The sequence below is a fragment of the Cervus canadensis genome, chromosome 8, assembly GCF_019320065.1.
Source record: "Cervus canadensis isolate Bull #8, Minnesota chromosome 8, ASM1932006v1, whole genome shotgun sequence".
Taxonomy (NCBI): domain Eukaryota; kingdom Metazoa; phylum Chordata; class Mammalia; order Artiodactyla; family Cervidae; genus Cervus; species Cervus canadensis.
In genome coordinates this window covers 88,962,730-88,979,051 of record NC_057393.1, presented here as the reverse complement: position 1 = coordinate 88,979,051, position 16,322 = coordinate 88,962,730, and the positions used below count along the sequence as shown (strand labels likewise).

The following is a 16,322-nucleotide window of genomic DNA, read 5'->3' as shown; positions in this document are numbered from 1 at the left end:
AGTGCAGGGACTCTGAACTAGTAAACCTTCAAAGGGGAAAACCACTCTCTACAGAGGGATAATGACTTTTGTCTCCTTTTTTCTTTTTGAAAAACAAACTGAATTGCTATAAAATATTAATAGCAGTATGTTCAGCCTCACTGAAAGCACACTACTAGGCTTCTGTCACAAATAGTGACTGAAAATAAACAGAAACTTGTGAATATTCAATTTTTATAGTTTTATAGAAGGCTGATGTGGGATTATCCATGGCTGGTGACAGGACAGGTAGTCAAATCAGTAATGTGAACTGGAGCAGATTTGTGAGGTACAAAGTGGGGTTAAAGAAAAGACAGGTCAGCAGTCCATCTGCTGAAAACCTCAAGCCCAACTTTTTCAGGAGAGTGTCGACAAGTGGGGGTGACTGGACACCACTTGCAGATATGGACTCTGCATGCCTGTCAGATTTACTGATTTCAGCATCTCAATTCATCTCGTTGTGTTAATTTTGTTCATATCCACATTTAAATTCATTTAAATTCATATCCACATTTAACATGGGAGACCTGGATTATTCTCCAGGGCATGTACATCTAAAGAGGAAAGGATGTTACCTTTCTTCCATGGGGAGAATGAGAAGAAGACAGCCTATGACTGAGAAGGATAATCACGGAAAACTCAGCTTGCTCGAACCATTTCCCCAGATTGCTTTGTCTCAAACTTGCCTCACCTTTGGGCAATTTTGATGGTTAAAGGTAACAATGAAGGTGACTTAACAGCAGTCCTCTTCTAAATAGGAGGATTAAGAATCTGACAAAAACAATGGAGAGCACCGCCTGGCTTGGGGTCTCTTCCTTCTAGTGTACCCAGGCCCCAAATGTTTACCTGTTAGATATTTTACTTTAGCTCGCGCTCTCTCATCTGCATCAAAATACCAAACAGTTATTGCGTACCTAAAAGAAAATTTAGAACAGGGTAAGAATGATCACACTGAGAGAAAAAAAGGGAATGCTGTTGCAAAGGTCTAGTAAAACTCATCATGGCAAAACAACACCTAACTTGGAATGACATCAGGTGATACGTGGGCACAGTAACAACCCACTTATCCAAGAACCCCAATGGTCAACAGCATAACACAGAGCCAGGAGTAGCTCAAATTAACGCTGCAGAGTTTGTGACTTTTTACGATTTTCTTAATACCTACATAACCTATTTGATTATCTGTTTTGCAAGCCTATAGTAGATCAGAAACTGACACCAAGAAGGAAAGAGTGGCTGTCACAGAAAAAGTATGTTATCACTAGCGTTCCAAAAGAAAAGAAGAGCAACAGGAGGATGCCAGACCAGGGGTCTGTAGCGCATGGGAGGGTGGGCAGTCTCAGCCACATCTGAGGATGCCACTACACTCAGAACAACAAAGAATCATGACTGGCGTTTATCATTTTACAACCTGGAGTCAAGAAAGTTCAATCATGCGAAGAATTTTTTAGGATTTTAATCAAAACAATTATACTATGTCTTGTTTCATTTTTCTGAAAATTTCAATAATTTGGAACACCTCATTTCACAAATGAATGAAGACTGTCTCATTTATTAAAGACCACAAAGCACTTAGTTACACCTTTTGGTACTAAAAATGCAGAAAATCTGCAAACACCACAGGGAGTGAAAGCATGTTAGAAAGGATCAGTTTCTTAGAAGAATGCAGCAGTCAGTAAAGTGTCCTGCAGATTCTGGCCGGTGTTCACTGGGGAAAAGCAACACTGATCAAATGATGAACCAGCAAACTGTCTGCAGTCAAGAGTCAAAGGCAGAGCAGAGGCAGAGCCTGGGAGTCTGGACAGTCAGGGAGGTTGGAAAGGGACAGAGCTGAGGTCAATGTGTGGCCTCCCAGGGCCTCCGGGCCTCCCCGGCTCCAGAGCTCCAGCCCCTATCCTATCACACAGGTGGCCTGGCAATGGGGAAGGTGCACAAATATTCTCTATCTTTTGCACCCGCCCCAAACTCTTAGTTCCTTAGTAACCGGAGTTCAGCTATCTGGATCAGGTCCCTGCACTGTCCAAGGCCTTCCCAGAAGACAGCTGTAAACCACCACACATCACTCTGTTTCTCCTGCCTCATCCCCTATCTGTTTAGATTCCTCCTCCATGTATCTGTCTCTGCTCTGACTCCACAGCCTTGCCCTTTCCTCCCAGCATTGCCAACACTGTCTACTCCTTGTTTCTCCTCACTCCAGGCCCAGCGGCTACAGTTGGACCAACTGATTCCAATGTAAGACCACTTTCTCCCTCCTCCAAACTCCTGGAGCAACTCACAATTGCATGGCATCTATTCATTACCGAAAATGTTCATTCTATCTCCACTGAGAAAGGACACGACCACATCACATTCAAGACTCAATACAAAGGAAGATCAATGAAGTAGTTTCGAGTTCAGAAACGATTTTTAAGCAGCAGTCAGGCCTGAGATGGGCACTGGGGTGATGGGAGGAGAGACAGGATTTAGGACAGAGTCTGTGACGTGATGGGATCCCCAGGTTCCACCCAGGAGTTCTTACAGCCTCAAGTCACACCGCTCGGCCTGCTACTCACTAAGATGCATAAGGGCTGAGGCAGCACGGCTCAGAAAGAAGGAAGGAGGGACAGGTGACCAAAGCTTCACAGTCTGAACCTCATGAAATGATACAACATCACTGTCAAGAGCCAGCTCTTCTCCTTGTGTTTCTAAGGGATCTCACCAGATCTAAGCCACTGTGTAACAGCAATTCACTATCATAATGTCCCAAATCCCTTCTGTAATGAAAAACAGGTATATAAAAAGTAGAGCTTTTTTTTTTTAAAACAAATATTTATTTTGCTAACAATGTCTGTAACATCTTTCATTTTAATAGCCTACACATTTTAATTAGGTCATGGTAAATGGTAAAAAAAACTTTTAAGAGTACAGTAAAAAATAGGTTTAGAAAATGAAACCTTGTAGAAAATGAGTATAAAGCAGAAAATGTAAACAACAGTATAAGCCTAACAGACACTGTCTATTAAAGCAGAAGAGTAGTTTTTTTAACACCTTTTCTCTACTTCTCTTTGCTCTATTCTTTTTTCTCTACATGTCCACTCTCTGGTTATGTATTTTTCTACCCTGTATCCTTTTTCCATATCATCCCTCTGCCCCCCACTTCTGCTGGACCCCCTTTAACAAAGCTGCCCTTTCCCTTGTCTAGCTAGTCCTTATTCCCCACGTGAACACTCTCACGAGGTCCGAGAATGGATACTAGTGAGGAGATGCATAGACCAAGCAGACAGGCCTGGGAAGATAAGAACCCTGAGCCTCCCTGCCTCCCCTAGACAAGGAGGGGCTGCACAGAGACTTGCAGACATTTGGGACTGTGAACACCCTTATAAAATCATTCAGATTAAACGTCATGACTAAAGCCTTATGATAAAGGTAACTGAAGGACAGCAAGATACTCATTAGAAAATTCATGTTTATGCTATCAAGCCCCTCCTATCTTACTATGCTGTTTACCATTTTTTTTTTCTTAAAAGGAATACTACCTTGTAGCATATGCTGGTTGTACTTCATGAGGGTTGCGACGGTCAGACCAGAAAAACAGCAGTCTATCAAATTTGGGTTCAATGTCAGCAAACTGGGCTTTGCCTTCTGGAAAAATTCGAAGTATACCTCCACTTACCTAGGAAAGGAGCCAAATATGTAAATATGAGCAACCAAGAATGTGAAAAAATTAAATTTAGGGGGAAAAGACCACTTCCGTAAATCAAGTCTTAACTGAATCGTTCACATAATATCTCGATTAACAATGTCTGGAATTGAGATTTCACGTATATGCAGAGATAGAAGGAAAAATTCATTCCTTGTTTTAGGGAATTTTGTAAATATTTGATGAAACAGATGAATAGTCTCTAAACTCAAAAGTCTTAAAAAAAAAAAAGTCTTAAAATGACACCTAAAAGTCTGAACAACTAGTAAGCATTCCTTATTTATGTATGGTGATGACTTGCTTCACCTACTCTTAAAAATGTATCCATTTCAAATCATTCTGATGAAAATTACTACAAATGATTAACTGTGTCAAAGAAACAGTTCATCATATTTTAAAAGTTCAAAAGATAATAGAGCAGTCTTATTTAAGGAATCCAATACAGCAGGGAAAAGTGTCACTTATGGTCAGCACTAGAAACTAGCTTCCCAGCCTGGGCCTACATAACTGAACTCGTCCACAGAGGGCCATTACCATTTACCCCAGTGGGTGTCTGTCTCTATCGGAGACCAGAGGGACTCCCCATGCATTCTGATACTGATTGTTCTGGGACCTGCTGTTGGCCCTGGGTGCAAAGTAGGGAACAATTCAGACAGATGTCCTTGTGGTGATTATAATCTGGGTGGGAGTAAAGCAAGGTAACCCCCACCCAACTGAGGAACTCTTTACCCTTGAAAAACTAAACTCCTAACAGACAGACTCCTGAATTGAAAGGAATGTTGATACTTGATCAAGACACCATGGAGGCTGAGCCTGTTCCTCAGTTCCACGACAGTCAGAGAAGCTGTCCACCAGGCTCATAGTCAAGTGAGTTAGATTCAAGCTACTTGGTGCCCTTGCCTGCCGTCCTCAGGTTCGAGCGTTGCCCCAGGAGGTTCCCAGGGCACTCGTGGACATCTAAAGGGGGTCTAGACTGTGACAGAAAGCGTACCTTCTTTTCTCCTCCCGCTTCTCTCTGCCCTTCCCCTGGAGTCAATGGGAACAGAGGTAGATTTCAAAGCTTCCTATCTTCCTCTGGGAAGCCTTCCCTGACCCCTGTGTTAGGCAGCCTTCCTGTGTGTTCCCACAGCAGTCTGCCCTGCACTTGGTATAACCAGCGGTAACCGTCGATCTGCTTGGTCTGCACCCTCCCCTGGAGCCACGCTCTGGGAGGGAGAGCTCCATTTCTGCTCAGTTTCCAGCACCCAGAACACCCTCTGGTACAGTGTACTTATTGAGAGCAAAATCTTGCAAGGGAAGTTTTCAGTTTTACATATAAAAGCAATGAAGACTTTTTTCTGCTTATGTACTAATTTAAAAACTATATATTGATGACCTTAGGTCATATAAAAATTAAAGGATCAGCCTAGAAAGAACCTAGACTCTAACAAAATGTGGAAGAGTTGATCAAACATATTTCTAATTTTCTAGATATTCACAAAATGTGAAAAAAAAAAAAGTTGAGTTTTAACTAAATTTACACCAGTTGTTTTGTGTGTTGAGTTCAAGGTGAATTAACAATTTCTCGATTTCAAACTTTGAAAGTTTTAACAAAAAACCATGTTTGTTGGCATACTGCCCCAAAATATACTAGCAATAAAACTTACCTCCATTTTGAACTTGCAGTAGGACAGAGGAAATTCTTTCTTTTCAAAAAAACATTTTTTAACTGCTTGTCACACTTCTATAACAATATTCTTGCATTTGCTACTTGCTCTTTTTAAAAAAAAATGTATTCATGTTGGCTGTGCTGGGTCTTGGCTTTCTCCAGCTGTGGAGAGGGGGCTACTCTCTAGTTTGGAGCATGGGCTTCTCATGACGGCGGCTCCTCTTGCAGAGTACAGGCTCTAGGGCACATGAGCTCAGTAGTTGTGGCTCCCCAGCTCCAGGGCTCAGTGGTTGTGACACATGGGCTTAGTTGCTCCACAGCACGTGAGATCTTCCTAGACCAGGGACTGAACCTGTGTCTCCTGCATTGGCAGGCAGATTCGTTACCACTGAGCCACCAGGAAAGCCCTGTTGCTGCTGCTGCTGCTGCTAAGTCACTTCAGTCGTGTCCGACTCTGTGCGACCCCATAGACGGGAGCGTACCAGGCTCATCCGTCCATCGGATTTTCCAGGCAAGAGTACTGGAGTGGGGTGCCACTGCCTTCTCTGAAAGCCCTGTTACTTGTTCTTTATTCATTTTATTGAGGCATAGTTGACTGACAATATTGTGATAGTTTCAGAGGTACAGCAAAGTGATTTGGTTATACATATATATGTATTTTCCTATATTCTTTTTTGAAAATTATCTTCTACTATAGTTTATTATAAGATATTGGATACAGTTTCCTCTACTAACAGTAAATCCTTTTTTATCTTATATATGGTAGTGTATACCTCTTAATCTCATCCTCCCAATTTATCCCTCCCCACCTTCCCCTTTGTTAACCACAAGTTTGTTTTCTATGTCTGAATCTATTTCTAAATATTTTGTAAATAAGTTCACTTGTAGTATTTTTAGATTGTACACATAAGTCATACATAATAGTACTTGTCATTCTCTTCTGACTTATTCTGTTTAGCATGATAATCTCTAGGACCATCCATGTTGCTGCAGATAGCATTTTCATTTTTTATGGCTGAATAATATTCCCTCATAAGAAATTCTTTATCCATTCATCTGTTGATAGATGCTTAGCTTGCTTCCATGTCTTGGCTACTGCAAACAGTGTTGCTATGAACAATGGGGGTGCATGTTATCTTTTTGAATTAGAGCTTTCATCTTTTTTGGACATATGCCCAGGAGTGGGATTGCTGGGTCATATGGTGGTTTTATTCCTAGTTTTTTAAGGAGTCTCTATACCGTCTTCCATAGTGGCTATATCAATTTACATTCCCACCAACAGTGTAGGAGTGTTCCCTTTTCTCCATACCCTCTCCAGCATTTATTATTTGTAGACTTTTTGATGATGGCCATTCTGACCATTTTGTGAGGTTACCTCATTGTACTTTTGATTTGCATTTCTCTAATAACTAGTTAATGTTGAGCATTTTTTCACTCATCTATTGGCCATCTGAATGTCTTCTTTGGAGAAATGCCTATTTAGGTTTTCTGCCATTTTCTGACTGGGTTTTTGTTGTTGTTATTGAATTACATGAACTGTTTGTGTATCTGGAAATTAAGCCTTTGTCAGTCACAGTGTTTGCAAATATTTTCTCCCAGTCCATAGGTTGTATTTTTGTTTTTGTTTAAGTTTGATTAGGTCGTATTTATCTTTGCTTCTGTTTCTATTGCCTTGGGAGACTGACCTAAGAAAACACTGGTACAATTTATGTCAGAGAATGTACTGCCTGTGTTCTCTTCTAAAAGTTTCATGGTGTCATGCTTTATATTTAAGTCTTTAAGCCATTTTGAGCTTATTTTTGTGTATGGTGTGAAGGAGTGTTCTATTATATGTGTGTGTGTGTAAATATATAAAAAATATAACAACTTCAATGATTTACATATATCTGTCCAGCTTCTTAACACCATCTGCTGAAGAGACTGTTTTTTCTCCATTGCAAATTCTTGCCTCCTTTGTCAAAGATTAATTGACTGTAGATGTGTGGATTTATTTCTGAGCTCTCTATTCTATTCCATGGATCCACATGTCTGTGTCTACACTAATACCATGCTGCTTTGACTACTATAGATTTATAGTACTGTCTGAAGTCTGGAAGGGCTATGCCTCCAACTTTGTTCTTTTTCCTTAAGATTGCTTTGGCAATTCTATATAAATTTTAGGATTACACGTTCTAGTTCTGTGAAAAATATCATGGGTAATTTGATAGGGATTGCATTAAATCTGTAGATTGCTTTAGGTAGTATGGCCATTTTAACTATATTAATTCTTCCAATCCAAGAGCATGGGATATCTTCCCTTTTCTTTGCATTATCACTGATTTCCTTTATCAGAGTTTTATAAACCTCAGCATATAGGTTAGGTATATTTCTAGATACATATATTTTGATGTCATCTTAAACAGGATTTTTTCTAGCTTCTCTTTTCAATATTTAATTGTTGGTGTAAAGAAATGCAATAGACTTCTGTATATCAATCTTGTACCCTGCTACCTTGCTGAATTCATTTATCAGTTCTAATAGTTTTTGTGTGGAGTCTTTAAGGTTTTCTGTAAGAGTATCAAGGACAGAGGATATTCTTTAAATCAGTATGGTACAGAAAGATTACTGGATCACTAAGTTTTAGGATATGCTTATAGAACAGGACTAAGTTTCTGCACATTTAAGACCTGGTGATTTTCATTTGTGTGTATGTGTGTGTGGTGAAGGAAGGTGTTTTAAAGGTTATTTGATTTTTAAAAATTACCATGACTACACAAGTGTGTTCACTCTGTGAAAATCCACTGGGCTATATATTATGTTCACTTTTCTATTTTCCTTCAATATATGTAAATAAAAAAGATTTTAAAGAAATCAACCAAAATTAGTTTATACAATCTCCAATGCAATCATACATGACACACTTCTAAATCTTTTAAATCTTTAAACTTTAAATCTTTTAAACTTAAGTGAAACTAAGACTGATATTCAAGGAATATATTTTTGAAACAATGGAGTTTAGCTGTATTGTACATTCTGACTGTACCATAGAATCTGTCAGTATTGATAAACTTCATAATCAGAGAAAGAAGTCCTGCCTCCAACAGTCCAACAACTCAATGCCAAATAACATCTCTGCAACAATGCAAAAAATAAAATGTAGGAGTTAAATAGCAAATAATTCTTAATAATCATTTATATATAATCTCCCTCAAAAGCTGTGATAGAGCAAAAAAATCTCATAAGTGTTTTGGGTATTATTTTAATAAAAGATACTTTTGTAAAAGTTATATTTTGGATGAATGCTTCAATATCCAAAATAAGGGAATCTACTTTTTGAGCTATATCAGTATCTGCTTCATTTTTAAAGATCCACCCCTAATACCTTAGAGTAAAGCATATCTAAGGAGAAATGTTTAACTGTTCTACATTTTAAGTCAGTCTCACCTATGAGGAGTATGAATCTTAATACTACTTATGAGAAAAAACACCTGTAAGATAAAAAATAAATGCTCAATTAGGTGGCATACCTTGGCATCCCAGTCTTTATTAAGATAATATATACATGTCACACATCTTCCATCTCCATTTGGATTATCGACATGACGTACGTAACCTGTTCCATTGCCAGGATAGCAAGCAACCATGGCCTGTAACAACAACAATAATAATAAATTTAAAAGTCTAACTACGAGTAAAAAGGGAAAACAGCTTATAACATAGATCTCTGATTTTTGGCTATTCTGACTTAAATTCTTTCTCTAGTGAAAAATCATGTTTGTAGATAAGAAGTAAAGACCTTCTACATTGATGTGTATAAAAAACACAGGGTAGGCTGGTGAACAATGCAAGGTGTGGAGAACTCTGTGTCACAGTGATGGGAAGAGCTGACATGGAAGGATCCAAGAGACTGCAGAAAGGCCTCTCTTTTGTGATCTTGATTCATGCTGATAATCAAAATCAAGTGGGCTTTGTCCTGCTCCATGGAAGATGGCCATTCTCCCTGAGCTCACCACAGAACACTTACGCTACCATCCAATAGTCACAAACCGCCTCCAACACTGTCTCTGAGTGGAACCAATTTGGAAAGGCACAATTTAGATCAACGCTGAACATTAACTCATTTAATATCAAGATTAAATGACAAATTAGCATGTAACAAGCCCCTCTGTTAAGGAAACTGAGGCCCAGGAAGGTTAATGTTCTTAATGACACACGACAGGAGACCAAGTATGAATGTGGGCAATCTGGCTTCAGAACCCAAGTCACTGACACTATACTATGTTATCCATATAACATGACACTAGTATGTTATCCATATAACACACTCCTATACTCGTGTGTGTGTTGGGGGGCAGGGGGTGGACAGTGAAAAAAGACTGCTAGTTGGCTATTGCAGTTTGTTTCCAGGAGAAAAATGAAAATCGGGTTGACTAAGGTGGTAAGGTAGGAGGTATTCTGAAGGTAGAAAACACCAGAGTTTGCTCACGGACTGAAGTGGAGAAAAAGGAGAGTGAAGGATGATTCTGCTGTTTTCAGCCTATGTAACTGAATGAATGAGTATTTACTAAAAAAGAAAAAAAAAAAAAGAAAGACAAAAACAGAAATACTAAGTGAAAGAGTCAACACTATGCACAGGGCACACAAAGGAGCTTCCCAGCAGTGGTCCCAATAAGCCAGGTATTCCAAGTAGAACAAAACTGAGACTCTATGACTGTGCTTCAGAATGAGAAGTCTGTGTCAGTCACTTCTACACCGTTTCCCTTTGGGGTTCCATGGCAGTACCTAGGGATGGCTGATGGGGAGTCCAGGGAAATGCTGTTGTTCAATCGCTAAGTCATGTCCGACTCTTTGCAACCCCACAGGCCCATGAAATTACAAGAGGCCACACAAACAGGTCTTGCCCCAACCTTCAACTGGGGTAGCATTTATCTGTTTCCATTGAATTCCAAGTGAGACTTTTGGAAAAAATAAAAGATGCAATAAAAGTTTTAAACAACTGTATTAATTAAATTTTATAATCCCTGAAGTAGCTCAGTTACCTCCACCTAAATGTGTTATCTGAGGGGCCATTATCATTGGAGCCTTGTCTGGTGTTCCCTAGAGCCCTTTAGCTCTGCTCTGGTGGCAGGGACACCACGGAGTGAAGAGAAAGGAAGGAAGGAGAAGGGAGTCAGTGCTACACAGGGCCTGCCTGTTGTCTGCTGACTCAAAATGTCTATAGCAGCCATAGCAAAGGCAGCAGGACACTATTACAACTGTATAAAGGATAAGATGAGAAACCCCACCATAACCCAGCAAATAGAAGGCCTATTGATAATTAGAGCTAAATGCAGGTGGCTATAAAATGAGTAATGCATAAAAGAGAAAGCAGCAAGAGAATCCTACCCCAGAAGACAGACAAGCCCTTCTGTGCCTACAACTAGAGACTGTTAAGAGAAGGGAAAACCAAGCACAGCCAGAAAGAGTGGATCATCTTGCAAAACCTGAGACCTGAAGGAGTCAAACTTCTAGAGGTTCCAGGGAAAGATAAATATTGCAGGAAACATGCAAAGATTTGGGACAGTCATGAATTCAATAAGTATCTGCATGGCCTAAACACGACAGTGAAACTGTGCTGAGCAATTCATGCATGTCCTGAAACTCCTCCCCACTTGGATTCTAGAAAACATAAAAAGACATTTCTATAAAATCTCATGAAATCTAGAAGCCGTTATGTTTAAAATAAGTGTTCACATTTAAACAAAGTTATCCTTAGCTACAGTTTGGACTATCAAAATTTAAAGTTCCTTAAATGTTACACAGTGCTTACAGGTTTTAAATAACCTTTATGCTTTAAGTGTTAATTGGTAATTTTGTTTTCTAGGTATATTTTATATATATATATATATTTGTGTAAAAAAGACTATTGCTATTCTTTATTTTTTTTAATATACAGGTTCTTGTTCACAATACTTTTAATAAATTCAATTTATTTTCTCTTAATCTCTTGGTAAAACAACTCATTCCACACCTGATTTTACCTGCTTGAGACCATTATTAGTCTAGGAGTCATTAGCAGTATTAAAAAGTATTATGAAATACCTACCATGTCATACTACAAGAAGGGTCAGTATGGTATGTCTGAAAGGGCTTAGCTGTAGAGAAAGAAAACACCACACACTTGCAAATCAACTGATAAACTGAGTCGTGCAGGTAACAAACAGAAAAGGAATTCAGAAGAAAGGAATTATTCACGTGGGATGAAGTAAAAGGACAAGGCTCTGAACTACACACCACCTTGGCTCCGCTACCAAGGACAAGTGTGATCTGGAAAGGTAAAGTGATGAGAGAACGAACAGTATGGGCGTGGCAAACACAGGCGGCAACTCAGTCACAGTGGGGCGCTTCTACAGTGGTCTGCTTTGTCACTTAATAACCGACTAGGTAGGCAAAGTTAATTTGGCAGAAATAAGATGAAATCTTGAAAATTCAGCAGAGGAAGGACATGAAAGGTAAGTAACAGGGAACCACTGGGGTCCTTGTGTAGGGCGGGCTACAATGAAAGCTTTGAAGAAGGCAGTTTCCCTATTCTAGGATTTATATGAAAGATTATGTAAGATAAAGGACATTGCTATGATCTGACTGTTTGCATCCCTGCATAGATTCACATGCTGAAACTCTTAAGCCCCAAAGATTTAGGAGGTGGAACCCTTGCGAGCCGCTGAGGTCATAAGCGGGGAGCCCTCATGAATGGATAAGTGCTCTTAAAAAGGGGCTCTGAGGGTAACCCTGACCCTTCCTCCCTGCAAGGACACAGCCAGAAGCAGCTACGAACCAGGAAAGGGGCTTCGCCAGACCGTGGCGCGCATGGTCACTCGATCTTGAGCCGGCCAGCCTCTAGAACTGTAAGCAATACATTTCTGTGTTTATAAGCTACTCAGTCTGTGGTATTTTGCTATAGTAGCCCAGATGGATTAAGACATACCTATAAAGGATAAAATTGTTTCAAGAGGTTTACACTGTATGTAGTGGTCCTAAGGATAAGGAAAGTCACTGAAGTCTACCAAGTAAAACTGAACTATCTCTGGAGATCTGATGAGGACTGGAGTGATACTCCCTGGGTATTCTTCTATCCTTTCTGAGGAGTAGCAGACATGACCTCACACTCCCATGAGGGCTGGGTTGGAAGACAGTGGAAAAGGCTCGACATTTGCCTGAAAAAGAAACAATGCAATTGCCTACTCTACCATTCTGAGGTACCTTCCTAATTTGACATGTCTCTGAGACACCAATTTTAAACATTTCAGTTTTTCGTTGGGAAAAGCCTATTTAAACATAAGCAAAACAATTAAATGCTATTTTTTCCCTTTTTGACATGAAAATATACATGATTGAAGATGTTCTCAGGATAAGAAAAACCATAAACTTGTTTTCTACTCTAAGAATAAAAGGAAGGAAGAGGTTTGTGGTACCTCTCTGGAATCTGAAGACATTTATTTCTGGCATTGGAAGGCTTGTATTCAATATGAAGTTGAACAAGGAAACTTACTTTTTTCCTTCTTGAACTGAATTATTTTAAAATACTGATTCAAAGCTAAGAAAAGTAAAATTTTATGGCTAACAAAGTACTAATTTTTTACCCTGAATGTGGGGAAAAGCTATACTATTTGAAAATTTATTCTATTAAAATATATTGACCCAGGTCTACAGCCCTCTGCCTTTGCAGATACTGACAGTTAACGTTTAGTAAGCACTCACCATAAGCCAGGCAAGGATCATCTCATTCACACCTCACAACAAATTTGTGAGGCAGGTCCAATTAATCTTTTCATTTTGGAGATTAGAAAACCGAGCTACAATGAGAATGAAAAACTTGCCACACGTCACAGAGATGCTGAGGAGTCTGGAGGGGAAAACCACCTCCTTTACGTCCTCCTCCTCCTGTTTCCAGTAAGGCTGTGTTCAGTCTGACTGCAGAGTTCAGGTGAACCAGTAGCTGGCTCCTGAGGGACTCGCCACCTGCCATGACGACAGACAGACAGACACACCTGCGCGCGTCCAAGGTTCAGTTCTCCCATGTTCTGCAGAAGATCTCCTCCAACTCTGCATTACCGCTCTGAAGTCTCTTCCTCCTCCATTCCCACAGCACAGGGACCCACCACGATCACCATCATTCAGGTTTACATAACTCTAGCTCAAATATGGGAGGACACATAACATCAAAAGAACTAGACTAAAAACAAGTTGGTATCTACTATAATCATCTTTCTTAAACTGCAGATTTCAATTATACTTGTTTAGGTAATCTCATTTCCTAAAAGATGTAACTAAAAACTTTATAAAATTATGAATTTTGTTCACTGTATTAATTAGCCTGTTAAACAGGGGTGATGAGGAAGGACAATCCATAGGTATTTAAAAATTTAAATCTCTTGACTCATTTGCTAAACTTTAATGTTATAAATAAAATGCAGTGTTAGTCACTCAGTTGTGTCCAACTCTTTGCAACTCCATGGACTGTAGCTGGCCAGGCTCCTCTATCCATGGAATTTTCCAGGCAAGAATACTGTAGTGGGTTGTCATTTCCTTCTCCAGGGGATCTTCCCCACCCAGGGATTGAACCTAGGTCTCCCTCATTGCACGCAGATTCTCAAATTCTTTACCATCTGAGCCACCAGGGAAATCCCAATTTATGAGATTTTTTGTATTTTTACTTGCTGTTTAATTCTTTTGTCAACTGCTTACTCACATCCTTTATTCACTTTCCTAATGGGTTATTTGAGCTTCCCTTATAGCTCAATTGGTAAAGAATCTCCCTGCAGTGCAGGAGACCCGGGTTCGATCCCTGGGTTGGGAAGATCCCCTGGAGAAGGAAATGGCAACCCACTCCAGTATCCTTGCCTGGAAAATCTCATGGACAGAGGAGCCTCGTGGGCTGCAGTCCATGGGGTTGCAAAGAGTCGGGCATGACTAAGCGACTAACTAACGGGTTATTCATCACTTCTCTCTTGATTTTTGAGAGCTCTTTAACTATAAATCTTCTATCATATGATAAAACAACAATTTCAACATTTTTATTACATTCCTATAGAATATTTTAATACAAGCTAGTTATAATTTGTATACAAAAGCAGAGTATAATCATATTAATTATAAAGTTTTAAAAAGTCCAACAGACTCCTCTGACCATACTCATAGGAGTGAAAAATTCAGGGAAAAAAAGAAAAGATAATATAATAGTATTGCTACAAATTACTCCTTAAATGGCCCAAAAATGATGGGCTGTTTAATTCAACACCAGACACCTATTGTCCTTCTTGGGCCCTAATTCTAGCCTGAGAGAAAACAACTCCAGTATACATTTAAAAATCAACTTGCTTATGAACAGTTTAAACAGGCAGTGTAATCATCTTTAATGATGCCTTACTGCACTCTTTCCCCTTTTAGCAAGGAATTGATAAAATTCTACTTCACACGTCAGGAACCAGTCTGTGGAGCAGCTTCTATTTGGGTTCTGCTATCAGAGGAGACCTGTGATTTGCTAGCCTCGGCTGCAAGCTCACCAATTCCGCACAGCTGTTCCTCAGGTTCCCAGGCCAGGCTTTGCGTTTATGCCACTCACCCACAGCACCTGAGGAAAAGGACAGAGCAACCTCTCCCCACAAGGAGGCAGGGGTCCAGGCAGGCCTCAGCTTGATCTCCGGGAGACACTATTGCATTCCAGCCCCTGCAGGAAGGTGCACTGCTAAGACACGGTCTCTGACAGCTATGGCAAACTTGTTTTATTAATAAAATAATTCTCTGGCAGAGCTTGCAATTTAGCATTCAAACAAAGAAAACAAACGAAACCCCCAACTGCTGAACATTACCAACAATAATTTCAGCACCTCTCAAGGCCCACAGGGCAGGCAGTGCACTAAGCCTGGCGATACAGAGGTGAAAAGTTCAACACCTGCTTCCTGAAATTCCAGTGTCTGGAAAAGAGGTGTGATTTAAACTATGTAAGTTATTTCAGCATAGAGAGTGCTGATTTGCTTTAATGGACTGGAGGACTTGAATTAGAGGGTCCTATTATTCATCCTGGATCATTAGTGAACATTTGCAAAACCACTCCAGGACAGAGTCACTGGTTAATGACGGAAGCTTCTAATCAAAAACCTCAGGTAAGCCCTCTATCCTTATCTCTTTTCAAATCCAGAGAGGTTGGTAATTAGCATAACAGGTATTAGAAATGACGCCAGTATAGAAAAGCGGTGAATAAGCTATGTGGTTTGGTTAGATATCAAACAGGGACCACTGCTCTTACACGAGCACATGCACAGGAGTCTAATGAACCCAGGAGCCTATACTCTTTGGGATGGTTCCCGAGGGCTTAAGATTCCTACAGGTTCTGTGATAAATCCACTACAAGGGAATTCTGTTGTCTGATCCTACCTATGTTAAAAGGAATACTAAAACCAGATTAGCACTTCTGCCTGGAATAAACCTTTCATAAAAGAGTTTCTAAAATGGAGAGTAGAGATTTCATCCAGTTTAGAAAGGAGTCTCTAAGACTACTTTTGTGGGTGTGGCGAGCTCTGTCTGAGTTTTGGTTTCACAGTAACATGCGATCTAAAAGTTCAGTTTTGGGGGACTAGGTCAACAGCGCTCATCAATCTGAAGCTGCAAACTTGAGCAGTATCTCTCAAAGAGAACCTAATACCTAAACAACTGAACTGGCTCAGGTAGGTCATAACAGGGAGACAGTCACGCAAAGGCATCCAGGACAGTGTAATAAACAAAACAGGGTCTTACACAAGGTACCCAGACAGCAAGGATGATTAATGCTCTAATGGGAATGGGGCATCAGAAAACATTTTATAGGGAAAGTGACAAATGAGCAGAATTTTGAAGGATAATAATAGAACTTTTCCAGAGTAGAGGGAGTTTCCAAGTAAAGGAAACAATGTTTTCAAAAACCATTAACAAATATGGCACCCTGAGAGGACCAAAACCAGGTAAGCACCAGTGGAAGATGAA

At 39.9% G+C, this 16,322-nt stretch overlaps 2 protein-coding genes across 8 annotated transcripts in view; one reads left to right on the top strand and one right to left on the bottom strand.

Moving 5' to 3' along the window:
- Positions 1 to 16,322, bottom strand: part of EGLN1 (egl-9 family hypoxia inducible factor 1) — a 59,005-nt gene that overhangs the window by 2,665 nt on the left and 40,018 nt on the right. Inside the window, exons 2-4 of the mRNA XM_043477143.1 lie at positions 8,852 to 8,971; positions 3,534 to 3,670; positions 865 to 932 (exon numbers count right to left, since the gene is read on the bottom strand). Coding sequence (XP_043333078.1) covers positions 865 to 932; positions 3,534 to 3,670; positions 8,852 to 8,971 — 325 coding nt within the window. The remainder of the gene's footprint in view (positions 1 to 864; positions 933 to 3,533; positions 3,671 to 8,851; positions 8,972 to 16,322) is intronic.
- SPRTN (SprT-like N-terminal domain) overlaps positions 1 to 16,322 on the top strand; it is a 49,045-nt gene that overhangs the window by 24,052 nt on the left and 8,671 nt on the right. The window lies entirely within an intron of this gene.